Here is a 23,727-nt window from a genome sequence, read left to right as displayed (position 1 = left end):
CTGGAGGTGGTTGATTCATTCCGAGTGGACGCGCCGGCGCGTCCTCTCGCGATGGCCGAGATTTCCTGTGAACGCGCGCACACAGGCGCGCGCGCTCACAGGAACGGAAGGTAAGCGAGTGGATCTCCAGCCTGCCAGCGGCGATCGTTCGCTGGCAGGCTGGAGATGTGATTTTTTTAACCCCTAACAGGTATATTAGACGCTGTTATGATAACAGCGTCTAATATACCTGCTACCTGGTCCTCTGGTGGTCCCCTTTGTTTGGATCGACCACCAGAGGACACAGGTAGCTCAGTAATATGTTGCACCAAGCACCACACTACACTACACCCCCCCCATCACTTATTAACCCCTTATTCACCCTTGATCACCCCTGATCACCCCATATAGACTCCCTGATCACCCCCCTGTCATTGATTACCCCCCTGTCATTGATCACACCCCTGTAAAGCTCCATTCAGACGTCTGCATGATTTTTACGGATCCACTGATAGATGGATCGGATCCGCAAAACGCACACGGACGTCTGAATGGAGCCTTACAGGGGCATGATCAATGACTGTGGTGATCACCCCATATAGACTCCCTGATCACCCCCCTGTCATTGATTACCCCCCTGTCATTGATCACCCCCCTGTAAAGCTCCATTCAGATGTCCGCATGATTTTTACGGATCCACTGATAGATGGATCAGATCCGCAAAACGCATACGGACGTCTGAATGGAACCTTACAGGGGAGTGATCAATGACTGTGGTGATCACCCCATATAGACTCCCTGATCACCCCCCTGTCATTGATTACCCCCCTGTCATTGATTACCCCCCTGTCATTGATCAACCCCCTGTAAAGCTCCATTCAGACGTCCGCATGATTTTTACGGATCCACTGATAGATGGATCGGATCCGCAAAACGCACACGGACGTCTGAATGGAGCCTTACAGGGGCATGATCAATGACTGTGGTGATCACCCCATATAGACTACCTGATCACCCCCCTGTCATTGATTACCCCCCTGTCATTGATCAACCCCCTGTAAAGCTCCATTCAGACGTCCGCATGATTTTTACGGATCCACTGATAGATGGATCGGATCCGCAAAACGCACACGGACGTCTGAATGGAGCCTTACAGGGGCATGATCAATGACTGTGGTGATCACCCCATATAGACTCCCTGATCACCCCCCTGTCATTGATCACCCCCCTGTAAAGCTCCATTCAGATGTCCGCATGATTTTTACGGATCCACTGATAGATGGATCGGATCCGCAAAACGCACACGGACGTCTGAATGGAGCCTTACAGGGGCATGATCAATGACTGTGGTGATCACCCCATATAGACTCCCTGATCACCCCCCTGTCATTGATCACCCCCCTGTCATTGATCACCCCCCTGTAAGGCTCCATTCAGACATTTTTTTGGCCCAAGTTAGCGGAAATTTTTTTTTTTTTCTTACAAAGTCTCATATTCCACTAACTTGTGTCAAAAAATAAAATCTCACATGAACTCACCATACCCCTCACGGAATCCAAATGCGTAAATTTTTTTAGACATTTATATTCCAGACTTCTTCTCACGCTTTAGGGCCCCTAGAATGCCAGGGCAGTATAAATACCCCACATGTGACCCCATTTCGGAAAGAAGACACCCCCAGGTATTCCGTGAGGGGCATATTGAGTCCATGAAAGATTGAAATTTTTGTCCCAAGTTAGCGGAAAGGGAGACTTTGTGAGAAAAAAATAAATAAAATCAATTTCCGCTAACTTGTGCCAAAAAAAAAAAAATTCTATGAACTCGCCATGCCCCTCATTGAATACCTTGGGGTGTCTTCTTTCCAAAATGGGGTCACATGTGGGGTATTCATACTGCCCTGGCATTCTAGGGGCCCTAAAGCGTGAGAAGAAGTCTGGGATCCAAATGTCTAAAAATGCCCTCATAAAAGGAATGTGGGCCCCTTTGCGCAGTTAGGCTGCAAAAAAGTGTCACACATCTGGTATTGCCGTACTCAGGAGAAGTTGGGGAATGTGTTTTGGGGTGTCATTTTACATATACCCATGCTGGGTGAGAGAAATATCTTGGCAAAAGACAACTTTTCCCATTTTTTTATACAAAGTTGGCATTTGACCAAGATATTTATCTCACCCAGCATGGGTATATGTAAAATGACACCCCAAAACACATTCCCCAACTTCTCCCGAGTACGGAGATACCACATGTGTGACATTTTTTTGCAGCCTAGGTGGGCAAAGGGGCCCACATTCCAAAGAGCACCTTTCGGATTTCACAGGTCATTTATCTACTTACCACACATTAGGGCCCCTGGAAAATGCCAGGGCAGTATAACTACCCCACAAGTGACCCCATTTTGGAAAGAAGACACCCCAAGGTATTTCGTGAGGGGCATGGCGAGTTCCTAGAATTTTTGATTTTTTTGTCACAAGTTAGTGGAAAATGATGATTTTTTATTTTTTTTTTCTTACAAAGTCTCATATTCCACTAACTTGTGACAAAAAATAAAAACTTCCATGAACTTACTATGCCCATCAGCGAATACATTGGGGTGTCTTCTTTCCAAAATGGGGTCACTTGTGGGGTAGTTATACTGCCCTGGCATTCTAGGGGCCCAAATGTGTGGTAAGGAGTTTGAAATCAAATTCTGTAAAAAATGACCAGTGAAATCCGAAAGGTGCTCTTTGGAATATGGGCCCCTTTGCCCACCTAGGCTGCAAAAAAGTGTCACACATCTGGTATCTCCGTACTCAGGAGAAGTTGGGGAATGTGTTTTGGGGTGTCATTTTACATATACCCATGCTGGGTGAGAGAAATATCTTGGCAAAAGACAACTTTTCCCATTTTTTTATACAAAGTTGGCATTTGACCAAGATATTTATCTCACCCAGCATGGGTATATGTAAAAAGACACCCCAAAACACATTCCTCAACTTCTCCTGAATACAGAGATACCAGATGTGTGACACTTTTTTGCAGCCTAGGTGGGCAAAGGGGCCCATATTCCAAAAAGCACCTTTCGGATTTCACTGGTCATTTTTTACAGAATTTGATTTCAAACTCCTTACCACACATTTGGGCCCCTAGAATGCCGCAAACTTGTGACAAAAAATAAAAAGTTCTATGAACTCACTATGCCCATCAGCGAATACCTTAGGGTGTCTACTTTCCGAAATGGGGTCATTTGTGGGGTGTTTGTACTGTCTGGGCATTGTAGAACCTCAGGAAACATGACAGGTGCTCAGAAAGTTAGAGCTGCTTCAAAAAGCGGAAATTCACATTTTTGTACCATAGTTTGTAAACGCTATAACTTTTACCCAAACCATTTTTTTTTTACCCAAACATTTTTTTTTTATCAAAGACATGTAGAACAATAAATTTAGAGCAAAATTTATATATGGATCTCGTTTTTTTTGCAAAATTTTACAACTGAAAGTGAAAAATGTCATTTTTTTGCAAAAAAATCGTTAAATTTCGATTAATAACAAAAAAAAGTAAAAATGTCAGCAGCAATGAAATACCACCAAATGAAAGCTCTATTAGTGAGAAGAAAAGGAGGTAAAATTCATTTGGGTGGTAAGTTGCATGACCGAGCAATAAACGGTGAAAGTAGTGTAGGTCAGAAGTGTAAAAAGTGGCCTGGTCATTAAGGGTGTTTAAGCACTGGGGGCTGAGGTGGTTAAAGAAATCTCCGGCTCTCGCTCAGTGCCCCCTCCTCCTTTTCAAAGATCCCGCGCGTGCGCACAGGCCTGTGCCTGATGCGCCCGTGCGGACATTTAGAATCAGCCTCATTGAGCGAAGTGCGCATGCGCGCACTTCGCTCAACCTCCTCATAAGACGAGCACTGCAGCCAGCCACTCAGAGCCCGCCAAGCGCTGTATGGAGCCGCAGGCTCTGAGTGGCTGGCTGCAGTGCTCGTCTTATGAGGAGGTTGAGCGAAGTGCGCGCATGCGCACTTCGCTCAATGAGGCTGATTCTAAATGTCCGCACGGGCGCATCAGGCACAGGCCTGTGCGCACGCGCGGGATCTTTGAAAAGGAGGAGGGGGCACTGAGCGAGAGCCGGAGGCGGATTTCTTTACATTCAGGCGGCGCTGAAAGGATCAGGGGAGGAGCTGGGCACCAACGGCGGCGGCGGCGGGCGGCAGCTTCAGACCTTCAGAAACGCCCTGGGCACCTTATCCACAAGATTGACAGGTTAGATAAAAGGTATTTTTATCAAAACGAGACGGCGAATTTATGTTATAACAACACCTTTGTAATCACAAGGGCGCCATGGAGAGAACAATACTTTTAAAAGGGGGGGTTAGAAAGTGGTGACAGAGTCCCTTTAATACTTGGTTATAATATATATCAATATTGCAATATTGAATTATTGATATGTTCATACTAAAAAGCTAAATAAATGCAGACATGAATATACATAATACTCATGAATATATGAATAGACACCACACACCAGATGTGTCTTAAAGAGGACCGATTATGACAATGTGAACTAACTATACAGACATGGAGAGCGGCGCCCGGGGATCTCACTGCACTTACTATTATCCCCGGGCGCCGCTCCGTTCTCCCGGTATGCCCTCCGGTATCTCCGTTCACTAAGTTATGGTAGGTGGAGTCTGCCCTTCTTCTGCTGTAGCGCTGGTAAATCGCATTGCAGAGCTCACAGCCTGGGAGAAAAGAACCTCCCAGGCTGTGAGCTCTGCGCTGCGATTGGCCAGCGCTAGAGCAGAAGAAGGGCAGACTCCACCTACCATAACTTAGTGACTGAAATCTCCGCCTACTATAACTTACTGAGAGAAGATACCCGAGGGCATAGCAGGAGAACGGAGCGGCGCCCGGGGATAATAGTAAGTGCAGTGAGATCCCCGGGCGCCGCTCCACATGTCTGTATAGTTAGATCACATTGTCATAATCGGTGAAAGGTCCTCTTTAAGGATATAAATTCTTATCTTGTCATGGTTTAGCCATGAAACAAACATTGTTCCCTTCAGACAGACATATCTGGAGAAGCTAGTATACTCCCTGTGAGGAATATGGATTAATATTTACTGTCAGCCATGTCCTCACACCCCCATGTGCTGACAGATAACAGAGGTAGTGAACTCCACAGGAGGGCCCTGCTTCCCTGCTTCAAAGCCCCAGGCCTCTTGGCATACTCAGTGTACATGCAACATTAGTTTCCACCACCCCCAGGGGGTCCAGGCTTCAAGGAGAAGGTCACACCTCACCTCCACCAGTTTGGAGCCAACGGAATATTGCAGGAAAACCCCCAGCAGGGGGTATCTGCCTTTGCTCAGGATCAATGAGACCTCCCAGACATGGTGGCATCTACCTTTCATAAGGAATTATGAACCGCCTGGCCATCGCAGGCGCAAACCGGATACATATTTGTGTCACGGTGGCCACGAGGTACGTTCCCAATGTCTTTGTTTAATGAGACGAGGTCAGGGTAGAGAGATATCCATATCTCCCCATAGAAACCACATGACGGTACCATGTTTGGGCTCTACTTGTAGCCGGAACCCAGGCAGGTCCATTTGTCCCAGAACCATCTTCCTATGACCCTCTGGTCTGGAGCTATGAACCCTAAAGGGTTTTGTGGGTCATTTGCTGCCAGCCCAGAAGAGGGGGAGTGGACCCCTCCCTGAGGCCGGGAGGGGAGGGGCCGGCTACAGGTTAAAAGTCTGGTGCCAGCAAGTAGGCGTGTCTTTCTCTGAAGAGGGGTCACATCCTACACATGTGTTTAGAGGGACCCAGAAAATAGCTGAGTTCATGGCCCTTCATGTGGACTGCAGCAAAGAACATCTCCAAGGAACTTTCATCATACTTGGTAACTGACTTTTACACTGCTTAACCCTGTTGTAACCATATAACCTGTAATCTGTAACCTCAGACCACTGTATATATTGTCTGTGTATATTGTGTATTATCTAGTGTGCCCATACGGCGATTAAATCTATAATTTAATCTTGTGCTATCTTGTATCTCGATCACGAATCCCCACGTCCGTGTTTTGGCCTAGTTATAAGCTACCGCGGGTTGGTTTCTGACCCTATATAATCCCGTTAGCGGACCGGGCTTATATCAAACTAGAACTGGTGGCAGATACCCAGGCTGAGGAGTCGCTGTTTCACTGCGGCCGTGACCAGGCTCTCTCAGCTTGTTGCCTCTCTGTGCCCGCGTGGACAGAAGGTGTGTGTAAGCTATACCAACCTGACCTTACGTGCTCCCCTGGAGGGCGTAACTTCACGTTTTTGGTAAACCCTGTGATCATACCAGGTCTCGTGAGCTCGACGTGGTTGACGTCAGCGGGCACGAGGGGTGGTATTCATCACACTCCCCATAGATAAACCCATATCTTTTAGCAATAACTTTTCAAATACAATGTCCATTCATATTCACTATGGTTCTCATATAAACTGAACTTGCCATGAACTCATCTTGGTCTTTTCAGCTACATGACAGAACTTTGGTTCAAGCTGATTTCCTCTTAAAGGCAATGAGCATTCATTTTGGCTATAATATCATTAGATAATATTGTATACCGTATTTTTCGCCCCATAAGACACATTTCCCCCCCCCCAAAAGTGGGGGGGGGAAATGCCCCTGCGTCTTATGGGGCGAATGCTTCCATTTTACAGCGCAGTCTGCGACGCTGCAGCATCGCAGACTGATATGTATGAGCCGGGAGAGAGGAGGGGCTGGAGTCCGGAACTAGGGGCTGTACTCTTACTGCAGTGAGCGGCGGGGCCCGGTGTATTTAAAAATATGATTCCTTATCCTGTTATTAATTTTAACTAACGCTGCGCTCTCCCATGTTCCCCTGTATCCCCACAGCACTTACGAACAAGCTTCCATAGCAGGCAGAGCGGACGGCAGCAGTAACGTCACTCACTGACGCCCACTTTATGAATGGAGCAGGCGGAGCAGACGCGCGACGTCAGTGAGTGACGTTACTGCTGCCGTCCGCTCTGCCTGCTATGGAAGCTTGTTCGTAAGTGCTGTGGGGATACAGGGGAACATGGGAGAGCGCAGCGTTAGTTAAACTTAATAACAGGATAAGGAATCATGTTTATAAATAATTCGGTGAGCAGAGGGCCGGTGTATTTTGGGGTAGACTGTTATGAGGGGATCTGTGGATGAGATATAGCAGTGTCATCCACAGATCCCCCCCATAACAGTTCCATCCACAGATCCCCCACCCCATAACAATTCCATCCACAGATCCCCCCCACCCCATAACAATGCCATCCACAGATCTCCCACCCCATAGCAGTGCCATCCACAGATCCCCCATAACAGTGCCATTCACAGATCCCCCATAACAGCCCATCCACAGATCCCCCATAACAGTGCCATCCACAGATCCCCCATAACAGTGCGTCATCCACAGATCCCCCATAACAGTGTTATGCACAGACCACCATTAATTCAAAACCCACCAAAAGCACCCCTTTTGGTTAAAAAAATTTTTTTTCTTATTTTCCTCCTCAAAAACTTAGGTGCGTCTCATAGGGCAAAAAAAATACGGTACTTATGAAAATGCACAACATTTTTAGACAGTGTGGGACAAAAGTTCTGTGGTCTTGCGGATCTCTGGGTGACCAGCCAGTTTGGAGTTGTGCCCCCAAGCTAGAATACGTTTTCTCTTGGCAGATGGCACGAATGTCTTGCCGAGAGGGATGTCTTTTACCAGCATCTACAATGTATTGGGGCTCCTCCTGCTGGTCGGAGACAGCATCCGCCTTGATGTTCTTCTTCTCGGCCAGGCAAAATGAAGCTCAAAATCAAAACGGGAGAAGAAAAGTGCCCATCTGGCTTGGCGCGGGTTCAGACGCTGGGCTGTCTGCAGATAAGTAAGGTTCTTGTGGTCGGTGAAGATTATCATTGGATGCTGGGCCCCCTCCAATAAATAACGCCACTCCTCCAAGGCAAGTTTTATGGCCAGAAGCTCTCTGTCTCCTATACAGTAATTCCTCTCAGCAGGGAAGAAGAGCTTGGAGAAAAATCCACATGTAAACATCTTGCCCTTTCTGTAGTAAAACAGCACCGGTTCCTATGGAGGGGGTGTCCACTTCTTAAAAGAATTGGCAGGAGATATCGGGATGACGCAGAACAGGTGCAGAAGCAAAGGACCTCTTTAATTAGATGAAGGCGGCCTCCTCTTCAGGAGTCCAGACCCTGGCATTCACCCCTTTCGTAGTAAGAGCAGAGATGTAAGAGAAGAAAAATTCGGGATGAACCGACGATAGAAATTAGCAAATCTAAGGAAGCGCTGTATAGCACGAAGACCCTGTGGGCGGGGCCAGTCCATTACTGCATTCAATTTTTCAGGATCCATCTGCAACCCAGCATCCGAGATTATGTATCCGAGGAACGGTACGGTAGATTTTTCAAAGATGCATTTCTCGAGTTTGGCATAAAGTTGGTTCTCTCTTAACCGCTGTAAAACCAAATCTGGAGAATAGATTAGTATATCGTCCAGGTACACTATCACGCAGACATTGAGCAGGTCCCGGAACATATCGTTTACCAACTCCTGATTGTTCCATGCAAGTTCGGCAGCCAGGGTACGAAACTGGATGGCGTACTGACCAACAGACAAGGAACCCTGACGTAGACGGAGCAGAGCTGATGCAGCGGAGGACGTGCGGCCAGGCTCTTCAAAGACCAGCCAGGAAAGACTGCAGCTTAGACCTTGGACCGCTTAGTGGGAAACTTCTGCCCATGCAACTAAAAGTGGATCAGGCACTGGTTCAGGAATCCACGACAGGTTTTTGGATCTCCCCCATAGCGGGATGGCAGAGGGAGTTGCACACCAGCGGCACACAAATCCGGATTCACTGGTGTGGGTATTGCAGGGGTGGCTGCGACTGGCGACCCTGCAGTAGCTGGAGAAGAGATGGCATCTAAACGAGCAGCAACATTTTGCATGAAATGCATCATGACACCCTGACGTTCGCTCTGACACCTCACTTTATGTAACAATTCCTGAACGACAGGCTTGGGGTGACCAGCAGGGTCCATGGCCTCAGTGTACTGTCACAAACCAGCGGGTGTGAACCCACCGTGCCACGTGTCCTACCTCCTCTAAGGGCGTTGTCTAAGTGAGCCCCTCGATCTTCACAGTACCCCTAATGGGAATAGACTTTCCCAAGAGGAACACCAGGTCGTTACAGGAGATTCAAAGCAAGCAGGCAGGGATCAAACAGGTAGCAGAGTCCAGGAATACAAGTACAAGTCAGGAACACAAGCAGATATCAGGAACCTAAGCAGGACACAAGGACCTTGACACTGAGGCACCTGGGAAGTGGGATGAGCCACTTATATATGTGCAGGAGGGCTAGGATTGGTTGGCGAGGTCACATGATCCAACCCATAAAACACAGGAAGTGACGCGTGCCGGCCCTTAAGGAAATGCTGCAGAAAACAAGCAGCAAGCATGCTGTGGCCAGGGCTGAAAGATCACCGGCAGTAGATCACCGCTGAACAGCGTGCCCGGGACCGTGGGGTAAGCAGTGGAACAGCGGCGCACAGCAGCTGCTGTTACAACTTGCTTAGTTAAGAATCGGGACAGAGGAGGTGTAGCGTGATGTGATCTCGCTCATTTTGTCTTTGCAGAGGCTTGATGGAAAATGTAGGCTACATTAAAAGAACCATTTCATAACCATAAATGATACATCAACTAAAACATATACAGTGAGGAACAGAAGTATTTGAACACCCTGCGATTTTGCAAGTTCTCCCACTTAGAAATCATGGAGGGGTCTGAAATTTACATTGTAGTTGCATTCCCATTCTGAGAGACAGAATAAAAATAAAAAAAATCAGGAAATCACATTCTATGATTTTTAAAGAATTTATTTGTCTTGCACTGCTGAATATAAGTATTTGAACACCTGAGAAACAGCAAGAATTCTGGCTCTCAAAGACCTGTTACTGTGCCTTTAAAAAGTCCACCTCTATTAAACTCATTAATCTAACTTAGTAGCACCTGTCTGAGCTCTTTAAAGACACCTGTCCACCCCACAGTCAGTCAGACGCCAACTACTACCATGGGCAAGACCAAAGAGCTGTCAAAAGACACCAGAGACAAAATTGTGGACCTCCACAAGGCTGGAAAGGGCTACGGGGCAATTGCCAAGCAGCTTGGTGAAAATAGATCAACTGTTGGAGCAATTGTTAGAAAATGGAAGAGGCTAAAGATGACTGTCAGTCTCCCTCGGACTGGGGCTCCATGCAAGATCTCACCTCGTGGGGTATCACTGATGATAAGAAAGGTGAAGAATGAGCCCAGAACTACAAGGGAGGAGCTGGTCAATGGCATGAAGAGAGCTGGGACGACAGCTTCAGAGGTCACTGTTGGTAGAACACTACGCCGTTATGGTTTCAAATCATGCATTGCACGGAAGGTTCCTCTGCTCAAGTCATCACATGTCCAGGCCCGTCTGAAGTTTGCCAATGACCATCTGGATGATCCAGAGGAGCCATGGGAGAAAGTCATGTGGTCAGATGAGACCAAAGTAGAACTTTTTGGTCTAAACTTCACTCGTGTTTGGAGGAAAAAGAAGGATGAGTTGCATCCCAAGAACACCATCCCTACTTTGAAGCATGGGGGGGGGGTAACATCATGCTTTGGGATTGCTTATCTGTGAAGGGGACAGGACGACTGCACTGTATTAAGGAGAGGATGAATGGGGCCATTTATTGTGAGATTTTGAGCAACAACCTCCTTCCCTCAGTCAGAGCATTGAAGATGGGTCGTGGCTGGGTCTTCCAACATGACAACGACCCGAAGCACACAGCCAGGATAACCAAGGAGTGGCTCCGTAAGAAGAATATCAAGGTTCTGGAGTGGCCTAGCCAGTCTCCAGACCTAAATCCGATAGAACTTCTTTGGAGGGAGCTGAAACTCCATGTTGCTCAGCGACAGCCCCGAAACCTGACAGATCTAGAGGAGATCTGTGTGGAGGAGTGGGCCAAAATCCCTGCTGCAGTGTGTGCAAACCTGGTCAAACAAAGGCTTCTGTACCAAATATTAACACTGATTTTCTCAGGTGTTCAGATACTTATGTTCAGCAGTGTAAGACAAATAAATTCTTTAAAAATCATACAATGTGATTTTTTTTTTTTTTTTTTTGTCTCTTAGAGTGGGAATGCACCTACAATGTGAATTTAAGACCCCTCCATGATTTCTAAGTGGGAGAACTGTTCAAATACTTTTGTTCCTCACTGTATGTACAAAGCATACACAGTGGCCTCTACACTTTACTGCACTATACAGACATACATATATTTTTTCTGGAGTGCTTCATTAAATTGTGACGTCGGCAGTTACAGCAGCATCTTCACCTTGCAGTACACAGAACAACATGTGAACCTTCACTTTATGAAGGTGGCAGGATTTCTCTCTATCATTGGGCTTATCGTTGTCTCTCTTGAGCACAACAGCCAACTCTGCAGGACTTGGATGAACAAGACTTTCACTAGGCCTTAGGGCAGCCAGTCTCTCACAACGCGCTGGTCACTCTTTCCAGCTAAGGGCTGGCACTTTCACAGCCCAATCTGACCCAACAATTGCTCCCAAACTGCAACAGATTCTCTCTCGCCATTTTTTGCTATCTTGGTCAGGGCCATCACTCAGGTCTGTTTGTGAGGCACCGCTCAGGCCCTTGTGACCCTCTGGTGTTGGTCCTTTGGCCAACTTGCAGTCTCATGGCAGCTTTGCTGGAACACGCTGCATCACTGTACTCGGGCTTCCCTTTCTCTAGCCCACCGGTGCACTCCATAGTGGCTTTGCTCAGGCCTGCTACACTCACACACTCTGAGATAGCTCCTCAGGCACCTCATGTGGTCTAACCTCACACACTACCACCAGTATTAAACTCTGGCCTTTCATCACTTCACCTGGCCTTTCCTAAACAGTGTTCTGACAAAACTCTCAGTGCTATAGTACACTTCCCTACATCATAGTCAGGTTCTACATTGAGCTGTCAGTGGTATTAGGAAGGTCTAGCAACCCATATATATATATATAGCGGGGTGTCCAGCAAGAACTAACAGGTGCACCCTGTCTTGTAATCTTCTAGGTGGAATAAAGTAGCACTCATATTGGATTTATACAGGAGACATGCAGATATTTGGGTCAGATAGGTCCTGCTATCTGGTCAATTTTGGTCTTTATTCTAATTACTGATCTTTTCTGGTCATATAAAACCTTCCACACGACTTATCCAACCACTTGATGACTTCTACAATATTTGTTTCACAGGTTATGAATCCAAGTAAAGATCTGAACATTATATATGTTACTGAGAAATATGAGAGGGATGATGAGCAGAGCATAGAGGACATGCCTACAGATAACTGCCCAGGTGAGTAGTAAGCAGTAAGTAAAGCAGAGAAGACTCACAGATTCTACTCATTCACTGCATACAGTCTTTCAGCTGTATATTTACCCAAAATACTACAAAATATGGATGAACGTGTGATAGTGTTTTAGGTGATAACACATGCTTCATCATCTGCTGTCAGTTCTGATGAGGAAAATGTGTTTGTCCAGTTCTGGGACTAAGGAACTATTAGCTTCTATCACACTCATATCAAGTTGCTGTGTGCTAACAATACAGAACATGGAGATCCAAATAAGAGAAGATTCTTTGTAGGCTGTAAGGCAGAGTTGCCAACCATCCAGGACAGTCTGTAAAAATAGGTGACCTTTTTTGACCTTTTGAGGAGCATTATCACTATTGGGGGCACTAATTCTAATGAAGGCACTCTAGTAGAGAATGATTACTATTAGTAGGACTTTGGGGAGCATCGTTACTATGGGGGTCTATGTGTATAGCACTATTATTTCTGCAGTATAGTATTTTAGGGCATTGGGGAACACAGTGGGCACAGTATTGGAGGATGACACTGTTGGGGTACCAGGAGAGGGAGGAGGAAGGAAAAGCGAGGACCTGATGTCTGTGTGGAGAACTCTACAGAGATGAGATGTGGTTGAAAGTCTTCACTGAGACAGTCTGGGTCAAATAGAAGTGACTAAGGAGAAAGTCTTCATCAGGGGAGATGTCACTGGTATATGGAGGCGTCAGTGATAATAGGCACATTGGGGGAGATTTATCAAACTGGTGTAGAACTGGCTTAGTTGCCCATAGCACCCAATCAGGTTCCATCTTTCATTTTTGACAGCTCCTTTGGAAAATGAAAGGTGCAATCTTATTGGTTGCTACTGGCAAAAAGCCAGTTCTACTTTACACCAGTTTCATACATCTCCCCCATAGTGTTGTATTCTCCTATATGTTTGGTAGTGCTGAATCTAATGTCCGTCCAAATATGTATTTAATGCTAGGGCTTGAAATGTAAGGATGTTTGGGGAAGGGGGGTTGGAGCTAGTATTTGGCACATATGCATTGTGGATACATGTTGCACTCACCTCTTTCTTCAGCACCATAATCCGAGGCTCTGGTCTGTTCACTACTGACGCTGCTTGTTTAAAAACTGCCGCTGGGATGTGCAGCTGCTGTAGCCAGTCAATGTCATCAGCAGTCTAATGCTGAGAATAGTGATTGGCTACAATAGTCATATGCCATACACAGCAATGTGCACATTTCATCGCTATATCCCTGTCAGTCTTTGTTTACATGGATGCATTAATTCTGCCAGAAAGCCCAGAACATCACATCATCACTGCAGCCATATAAATAAATAAAAATTATACTAGTGGTGGGAGACACAACAGCCGAGAATTGTGCATTTTTTTTCCATATGTTGTTACCTTATTTCCGTTTTAATTATTCAATAACCCCTTTAATTTTGGGGTGCTGAAACATGAACCTTTAAAGATCTTCACTTCAACACAAAAGTGGAAAATGGTAAGAAAACACCCTGGTGACCTAACATCGAGATCTGCTGGACCTTGGTCTGAAATCTACTGTTAGATTTGATCTGTTTGGCTATGATTGTTTTTTTAATCAATTGAGGGTTTTTTAAGTCAATTAGAATTTTGCTCCATGACGTGATTTGTATGGAGTTTTTCTTTATATATAAATGTTATAATGTTATATATTAATATCAGTAGAATTTTACCATTATATTATTCATCAATTATAAAATGTATTGTATTCTTTGCAGATGACTATACCAGGAACTCAGACGAACATCTGGTATCTTCAGATTTTGAAGTATATGATCGTGTTTTCACACAAGATACATATGAGGAACATGCCAACATCCACGAGATATACTCATTCATTTACAATGGAAATGTATCTGATCCTTTTAAACAGGTCCAGTTTTCAACACAAAATAAAAGTCACAAAAAAGCTGAACATCAGACAACTCACATAAGGGAGAAGCCATTTTCATGTTTAAAATGTGGGAAATGTTTTGCTGCAAAAAGAGATCTTGATAGCCATCAGAGAATTCACACAGGGGAGAAACCATATTCATGTTCAGAATGTGGGAAATGTTTTTCAGTAAAACAAAATCTGGTTAGACATCAAATTACTCACACAGGGGAGAAGCCATTTTCATGTTTAGAATGTGGGAGATATTATAGATATGAATCGGAACTTGTTACACATCAGAGAATTCATACCGGGGAGAATCTATTTTCATGTTCACAATGTGGCAAATGTTTTGCTGTGAAACGAAATCTGGTCAGACATCAAAGAACTCACACAGGGGAGAAGCCATTTTCATGTTCAGAATGTGGGAAATGTTTTGCAGATAGATCAAATCTTTTTAAACATCAGCTAAGTCACACAGGGGAGAAGCCATTTTCATGCTCAGATTGTGGGAAATGTTTTCCTGTAAAAAAAGATCTCGTTAGACATCAGAAAATTCACACAGGGGAGAAACCACATTTATGTTCAGAATGTGGCAAATGTTTTGCTGCAAAAAAAGATCTCGTTAGACATCAGAGAATTCACACAGGGGAGAAGCCGTATTCATGTTCACAGTGTGGCAAGTGTTTTACTATAAAACAAACTCTGGTCACACATCAAAGAACTCACACAGAGGAGAAACTATTTTCATGTTCAGAATGTGGGAAATGTTTTAACCATAAATCAGCTCTTGTTATACATAAGAGAATCCACACAGGTGAGAAGCCATATTCATGTTCAGAATGTGGAAAATGTTTTGCTGTTAAACAAAATCTGGTCTCACATCAAAGAACTCATACACCGGAGAAGCCATTTTCATGTTCACAATGTGGGAAATGTTTTAGGCAGAAACCAGAACTTGCTAAACATGAGAGAATCCACACAGGGGAGAAGCCATTTTCATGTTCAGAATGTGGCAAATGTTTTGCTGAAAAACAAATATTGGTTACGCATCAAAAAACTCACACAGGAGGGAAACCATTTTCATGTTCAGAATGTGGAAAATGTTTTGCACATAAATCATATCTTTTTAAACATCAACAAAGTCACACAGGGAGGAACCTATTTTCATGCTCAGAATGTGGGAAATGCTTTACAGATAAATCATACCTTGTAATACATCAGAGGATTCACACAGGAGAAAAGCCATTTTCATGTTCAGAATGTGGTAAATGTTTTGCTGGAAAACAAAGTCTGGTCAGACACCAAAGAACTCATACAGGAGAGAAGCCATTCTCTTGTTCAGAATGTGGAAAATGTTTTGCTTTAAAAACAACTCTGGTCATACATCAAAGAATTCACACAGGGGGGGAACTATTTTCATGTTCAGAATGTGGGAAATGTTTTTACCATAAATCAACTCTTGTTACACATCAGAAAATCCACAAAGGGGAGATGCCATTTTCATGTTCAGAATGTGGGAAATGTTTTGCTGTTAAACAAACTCTGGTCTCACATTACAGAACTCATACACAGGAGAAGCCATATTTGTGTTCTGAATGTGGGAAATGTTTTAGACAGAAATCAGATCTTGTTAAACATGAGAGAATCCACACTGGGGAGAAGCCATATTCATGTTCAGAATGTGGGAAATGTTTTGCTAAAAAATATGCCCTGGTTACACATCAAAGAACTCACACAGGTGGAAAGCCATTTTCATGATCAGAATGTGGGAAATGCTTTATAAATAAATCATACCTTGTCATACATCAAAGAACTCACACAGGCGAGAAGCGATATGCTCATAATGTGGGAAACATTTTGGACATAAATCATATCTTGTTACACATCAGAGAGTTCACACAGGAAAGAAGCCGTATTCATGTTCAGAATGTGGGAAATGTTTTGTCCAACGATCAAATCTTATTAAGCATCAAAAAACTCATACATTTCATTTCATTTACTGTCAATACATTAAGTAGAAACTAAAATATAGAATAGTACACACATGGTAAATCACATCACATACAAGAATAGGAGGAAGCAATTTTCAACACTAGATGATAGTTAAAAAATATGTAAATACCAGAAAACTTCTTTTATAAAAAAAAACACAACAACAACACAGAATTCAGATTACATACCTATATATTAACCCTGTGAGTGCAATATTAATTTATATAAATGTGCCATATATTTAAAGGGAACCTGTCACCAGTTTTATGGTGTCCTAACTAAGGGCAACATAAATAAGTGATTGATCCTCTTAGCAAAATGCTGGGTCACTTTCTTTAATTGACCCAGTCAATCTGCCAACATCTTGTATTGAAAAGCTCCAGCTGATAATGATGAGTCATGAATATTCATGAGCTCCTGACTCTCCCCGCCCACCTGCTGCTGAATGACAGTTTGTTTCCATATGAATCAGCAGCAGGTGGGCAGGGGAGTGGCTATAGCTCAGAATTAAATATACGCTGGACTCAATGACATCACACTGGACTCCAATCAGCTCATTAGCATGCGGCATCTTTGTGTGTATATTATGAGATAACCATCTGTCACACCAGTAAGTGAATACATCTAAGGTACTTTTTAGTAGTTAATGATTGTATATAATTAGTTAGATTATAATCAAATATCCACATGACAGGTTCCCTTTAAGTAGTGAATTAGTGGTGAGTTAATGTTTGGAACATACTTTTGTATTAATGAAACAAAACAAGATTACAACTGGCCTCCGCCAAAATGGTTGCATAAGGGCACCAGCTAAAACCGCAAACATAATTGACATGTGAATTTGGAAAAAGTCTGCAAAGTGTACACAAGATTTGTGTAATCTCATAAACTATGCTGGTACTGTTCTACTCTGCGGTTTTTCCACACGGGAATCTGCGTGGAAAATACTCACCAGAATGGGTCAAGATTCAGTCGTTCTCTACACGCATTGCATCCTGATAGAAAACTCACTTGTGTCAAACAGCCCTAGCCTTTTTTAGACAATTATTTTGTGGACGCTACAGCCAGTGGATTGTCTTCCTCTGTAACAGGACAGTTAGTATGTTCATCCACGATCCTGCAGGAATACGACAGCTACGGATCAGGTCAGTTTTCCGATGTTTGAACATACTATTTTCCTTGTAAGTCTTCTTGGGGGAAACAATACCATTAATGATGAATTATACTCAGATAATGGTATATCCTCTAGTGCGACAAAATACAGGCTCCACCAATGGTTGGATTTTAAAGGGTATATAGGAGCATGATTACTTACTGTATATTGCCTTTCGTTGGTAAAAGGTTGCCCGCTGTCAGCAGCCCCTAAATATTTTCTTTAGGTAAACCCTTGTAATAAGCAGATGGGGAAACGTTCTGTTCTTGAGTCTTAAAACTTGTTACGAATCACTAATAAACATTTTCTTTTATAATGTATATCTGTTTGGGCTTTTTGTTCTTTATTCTTTAGTTAGTCAGGCTCATAAGTGTCCAGTCCATCCATCTCATCACTATAGTTCTGTATGCTAGGAAAATAATCTTACATAGCCATATACATATATGATGACGCTACTGCTCCTCATCAAGAAGACCCAACAACCACTGTCTCCAGCTAAGACAGGAAGACAGAGGGGCGGTCCTTCACACTGCATGCCTGCATTAGGCTTCAGAGTGAGAAGGCGTGTCTCTCAGTAATCCAATCTGATTGGCTGGCAGGGAGCTGCTGGCTACAGCAAGTGTGTATGTTAAGTGAGGGAAAGCAGTTTTGGCCTCAGAACTGGCAGAGGGGCCATCTTGAGAAGCTCCTCATATTGTAAATGTTTAAACAGCCGTAACTAAGGTAAACAGTGGTATGGGAAGAAACTAAAGATTGCTTCATGCATAATGCTGCTGCAGCAGTAACATATGCTAAAATTGATTTTTTTTTTATGAAAACATGACAGTTACCCTATAAGGCTGTATTACACAGCAGTGGCAGATGATTGTCGGGAGGGAAGATTTGGATTGCACTAACGGAAGGGTTGAGGACGTTAAAATTAATAAACTTTATTAGTCATCAATTAAAAAGGGGGGACAAGTATCATTAATCCTCAATAATTGTAGATGTGTGAAATAGCAAAACACAACTAGTCACAGGTGGGCTAAGGAGCGTCAAGAGGAAGGACTGAAGACTGCGACAAATAGGTCATATCCTTCCTACACACTCCTGCCAACATCTGCTCCTGATGAGACAGAGACTGGCGTCCTTGGTGATCTTCTCCCAGAACTTGATCAGGGTATTAGTGAGCTCCTGGACAGTCTGTAGCACTTCTTGGCTGCATTGAATGCACTGATGCAAAATGTCCCAGAAGTTTTTAAATTGGATTCAGGTCTGGGGAATGTGGGGGCCAGACAATGACATCAATGCCTTCATCATCCAGGAACTGTCTACATTTGGGCCACGTAAGGCTGGCATTGTCTAGCACCAGGAGGAACCCAGTGACTACTGCAGAAGGTCTGACAATAGCTGACAGAAGTCGAGGTACCATTGGCTATCACGTGGGGGTTTGTGCAACTATTCATTCCTCCCAAGACCATCACTGACCCCTTCCCCCAAACTAGTCATGCTGGATGACTTTACAAGCAGCATAATGTTCACTACTGAGTCTCCAGACTCTTTCCCATTTGTTACATGTGCTCATTGTGAACCTGCTCTCATCTGTGAAGAGCATGGGGTGCCAATGGCAATCCTGCCAATTCTAGTGTTTTCTAGCAAATCCCAATCGAGCTGCATGGTTTTGGGCTGTGAGAACAGGTCCTACTACAGGACTTCACGCCCTCAGGCTTAGAGATGAGCAAATTTCTTAAACTTTTTTCAGGCCTAATTGTAACGAATCAATCAGAAGATCCAATTTTGTTATAAATAAATGTGATAGACCCCCATATCAGATCAGAACCCCATATCAGACCTCAGAAGAGACCCCCTATCAGACCTTTATGTTAGACCCCCCCATGTCAGACCTCAGATTAAACCCCATTAGACGTCCATGTCAGACCCCCCCCCAATATCAGACCTCAGGCCAGACTCCATTAGACCTCCATGTCAGACCCCCCAAGTATCTGACCTTAAAATAAATAAAGTAACTTACCTCTACTGCTCCGCCATTACTCTCCAGGTCTGGCAGTCTCTTCAAGCATTCTCAGCTCTCATCTGGTCGGGGCCAGCGCTGCACTGTCACCTAAATGCCTGCAGCATCAGGTCATAGTGTGTGCACTACCGTCCTGATGCTGTATGCAGTCATGACAGTGTGCTGCGGCCTGGAGGAGAGGTGAGTACATCGCTAGCAAAACTTCACTCCTGCGCCTCCTTCATACTAGTGAGCGCTTCCATAGTCGAAGCTCTCAATAGTATTCACTTTATAAGATTCACTGCGTCTTATAAATGAAAAAAATATAGGACCGCTTGCAAGGGGAGCCCCCCTGGCTTATGGGCCCAGTCGAAACTGCGACCTCTGTGATGCCTCAGTATGACATAATTTTCTTGTTTGGAATCATAATGCCTATGACGTGTCTACATCATTCCTGCTGATTACCTAAGGATGACTGCAAGGCATTATGGGTGAACCAACCAACCATCAACATGTTCTTATTGCAGAAAGCCCTGCTGTCGGCCTTTATTAGTGGTTGCCCGAGCAGGGATCTAGGAAAGTCTCTTTAATTTGTGTGTACTTTGCCACAAGCTATAGTACTTCTGGAACGTAGGGACTTAAATAGTGGAATGCTGGTGTAATCGAGGTGGTAACCCTGATCCAGAAGTGGGGTCCCACAAATTTTCTCACTAACTCCTAGGACAGGGGATATTCTGGGGGTTCAATCTGGGTGTCCTTCTTTTATAAACCTGGAACCTGTGGGTAAACCCAGACATACTCTCACACAGTCTATACATTTTTGTGCCACACCTTGCACACTTGCAGGGCAGCTACTGGCAGAATTCTACCCTTCCTTGAAAATGTACAAGGGACTCGTCTACACAGATTTTTTCGGGGGTGTACACCTCGGCAAGCTTGGTGTTGACGTGGTCAAGGACTGGCCTAAGCTTAAATAAATGGTCAAACCTCTGGTCATTATGGAGAGGGTGTTTGTGCATTATAATAATTGGGGATGTTTCATCCGAAGTTGATTCACTTAAAACTTTGTTCCAATACTGAGCCGAAGTTATTGCTTCGCGAAGTCTTGCCAGACTTCGGGTAATAACTTCATAAATAAAATTTTACTGTAAAAAAAGATTTCCTGAACTCGGGTTCGGTTCCAAGGTACCACTCATCGGAGCCAATACATTCTAATACTGTACGGAGCTCCTGCTCCGTACAATATTGGAACGAAGTTTTATGGAAATCGACTTCGGATGAAACATCCCTAATTATGATAATGCTCAACACCCGCCCCATAATGACCAGAGGTTTGACCATTTATTTAAGCTTAGGCCAGTCCTTGACCACTTCCAAACCAAGCTTGCCGAGGTGTACACCCCCCAAAAAATCTGTGTAGTCGAGTCCCTTGTAGATTTTAATGGAAGGGTAGAATTCTCTCATCGCTCATCCCTACTCATAATAATGTAAACATTTCTGAATTGTTTCGAATTGTGTCCGGGTCATGGCTATATGGTAAACTGGAGTGTGGTACAAAGCATCTGTACTCCAATACAATTTTTTTATTTTTTTTTAAAGGTCCATATGTAGCATAAGCCCACAAAATGTCATCATCACCACTGCATCTGCTGGGGTCCACCTCAGGACCTGAGCAAATGATAATGTTGGATGTCGGAATATAAATTGTTGGTCACACCGATTAGTTTAGGACATTAAATTATCACAATCTTAAGAGAAAATGAGTTTGAAAAAAATCGATTTCTGTGAGGTCCACAGTGTCAACCTGGATTCCTGATCTGCCCACAAATCCCAGAATCTGAGGCTGATCATCCTCAGGAGGAGAGGTCCATATGGGATCACTCTGGGTGGGATGCCTCAGCTGTCCTGGGCCGCCTTCTTGAGGGTCTCTCATCACTGGAATATGAGGAGATAGAAGAGTAGAAGAATGTGGCATCGTCTTCTCCTTCGCTGGCCGTACCTGGATCAGAGGCAATGATGGTATTTGCTCCCTCCGCTGAATAATGTCTTTGGGATCAACGGGACATTTTTACTGGGTGTTCAGAAATTGTATTTATTTACAGGGGTGCCCTGCACACTGGGATGTGCTGACTAACCCCCATTTTTTGTCTCCATTGGTCGTGCACTCCTGACCAACCTGTCTCTCCCACAGGCTGACTTTAATTAGTGTAAGTGTAAAGGCTCATGCACACGTTATGAAATTCATTCACGCATTGTTTACTGGTATAAGCTGAATTGCGTTATGGATTCCCTTACCACGGACCATAACCCAATTCTATGACGAAGTGCATAACGTAATGCCTTAAGAGGCATTCCGTCATAATACAAGTCTATGGACTGCAAATCGGATCCGTCCCGTTTCCATTATGCAGGAGAGGACTCCCCTACATAACAGAAACGGGACGGATCTGGTTTGCATCCCATAGACTTTTATTATGACGGAATTAATAACGGAATGCTTCTAAAAGCATTCCGTCATAGAATTGCGTCATGGTCCGTGGTAACGGAATCCATAACGCAGTTCAGTTTATACCAGAAAACGAAGCGAGAACAAATTTCAAAATATGAAATTCGCTCATCTCTACACACGACCGTAGCCTGTTTTGCGGTTCACAAAAATATGTATACTGGCCACATGTTTCCGACATTTTGTGGAACGGAATTTCCTAGCCATAATGGAGCAGTCCTATAGTTGTCCATAATACGGAAAAGAACAGGACGTTCTATTTTTTAGCAGGTGGCACAGAACAGACATACGGATGCGGACAGCACACGGAGTGAATGGGTCCCAATCTGACCTGCAAAAAATGCGGATCGGATGTGGACAAAAAATACGTTCATGTGCATGAGCCCTAAAGCTAAACCCTGCTCTCCTTGTATTCACTAGCGGCCATTTGGAACCAGAGGGATAAAATACAGAGAGAGCTGAGCACTGGGGGCCACAGAACCTCTCAGCACTCCGTCACTGACTAGAATGGCAGCCTGCTAACAGAATCTCAGGATTGTCTGCTCCTCCTGTGTTGGTACGGCCTACAGGGGACATCAATCATCGGTGTACCCCATCTAACCTCCGGGGTGACAGGTGCTGTACACTATCAGCCCCCTCACTGGAAGAGCTGTGATTGGACGGTTAATCGCACCCATTAGGGCTGCAGGTGAAGGTGCAACCTCCTTCTGCCCTCACCTAACATGGCCGGCTGCCGAGGACAGCTGTGCTGTGAGATTAGGCACAAAGACGGTTTTTCATCACACAGTATATGTACGTCGATGGCCGGGAAGGGGTTAATTAACGTTATTTATAGATATACACTCACCTAAAAAATTATTAGTGCCACCATACTAATACGGTGTTGGACCCCCTTTTGCCTTCAGAACTGCCTTAATTCTACGTGGCATTGATTCCACAAGGTGCTGATAGCATTCTTTAGAGATGTTGGCCCATATTGATAGGATAGCATCTTGCAGTTGATGGAGATTTGAGTGATGCGCATCCAGGGCACGAAGCTCCCGTTCCACCACATCCCAAAGATGCTCTATTGGGTTGAGATCTGGTGACTGTGGGGCCATTTTAGTACAGTGAACTCATTGTCATGTTCAAGAAACCAATTTGAAATGATTCGAGCTCTGTGACATGGTGCATTATCCTGCTGGAAGTAGCCATCAGAGGATGGGTACATGGTGGTCATGAAGGGATGGACATGGTCATAAACAATGCTCAGGTAGCCCGTGGCATTTAAACGATGCCCAATTGGCACTAAGGGGCCTAAAGTGTGCCCAGAAAACATCCCCCACACCATTACACCACCACCACCAGCCTGCACAGTGGTAACAAGGCATGATGGAAACATGTTCTCATTCTGTTTACGCCAAATTCGGACTCTACCATTTGAATGTCTCAACAGAAATAGAGACTCATCAGACCAGGCAACATTTTTCCTGTCTTCAACAGTCCAATTTTGGTGAGCTCGTGCAAATTGTAGCCTCTTTTTCCTATTTGTAGTGGAGATGAGTGGTACCCGGTGGGGTCTTCTGCTGTTGTAGCCCATCCGCCTCAAGGTTGTGTGTGTTGTGGCTTCACAAATGCTTTGCTGCATACCTCGGTTGTAACGAGTGGTTATTTCAGCCAACGTTGCTCTTCTATCAGCTTGAATCAGTCGGCCCATTCTCCTCTGACCTCTAGCATCCACAAGGCATTTTCGCCCACAGGACGGCCGCATACTGGATGTTTTTCCCTTT

General features: G+C 44.5%; 2 protein-coding genes across 2 annotated transcripts in view; both read left to right on the top strand.

Moving 5' to 3' along the window:
- The window catches only part of LOC121004461 (gastrula zinc finger protein XlCGF26.1-like), a 29,501-nt gene extending 12,953 nt beyond the window's left edge, over window positions 1-16,548 (top strand). The window contains exons 2-3 of the mRNA XM_040436693.1: window positions 12,295-12,397; window positions 14,160-16,548. Of these exons, the coding sequence (XP_040292627.1) occupies window positions 12,298-12,397; window positions 14,160-16,075 (2,016 nt within the window). The 5' untranslated portion in view covers window positions 12,295-12,297 and the 3' untranslated portion in view covers window positions 16,076-16,548. The remainder of the gene's footprint in view (window positions 1-12,294; window positions 12,398-14,159) is intronic.
- LOC121004473 (oocyte zinc finger protein XlCOF22-like) overlaps window positions 1-23,727 on the top strand; it is a 137,906-nt gene that overhangs the window by 79,868 nt on the left and 34,311 nt on the right. The gene's annotated exons all lie outside the window — the stretch shown is intronic.

Source organism: Bufo bufo, chromosome 6 (assembly GCF_905171765.1).
Source record: "Bufo bufo chromosome 6, aBufBuf1.1, whole genome shotgun sequence".
NCBI lineage: Eukaryota > Metazoa > Chordata > Amphibia > Anura > Bufonidae > Bufo > Bufo bufo.
The sequence above is the reverse complement of the archived record's forward strand: the minus strand, read 5'-3'. Positions and strand labels throughout refer to the sequence as shown.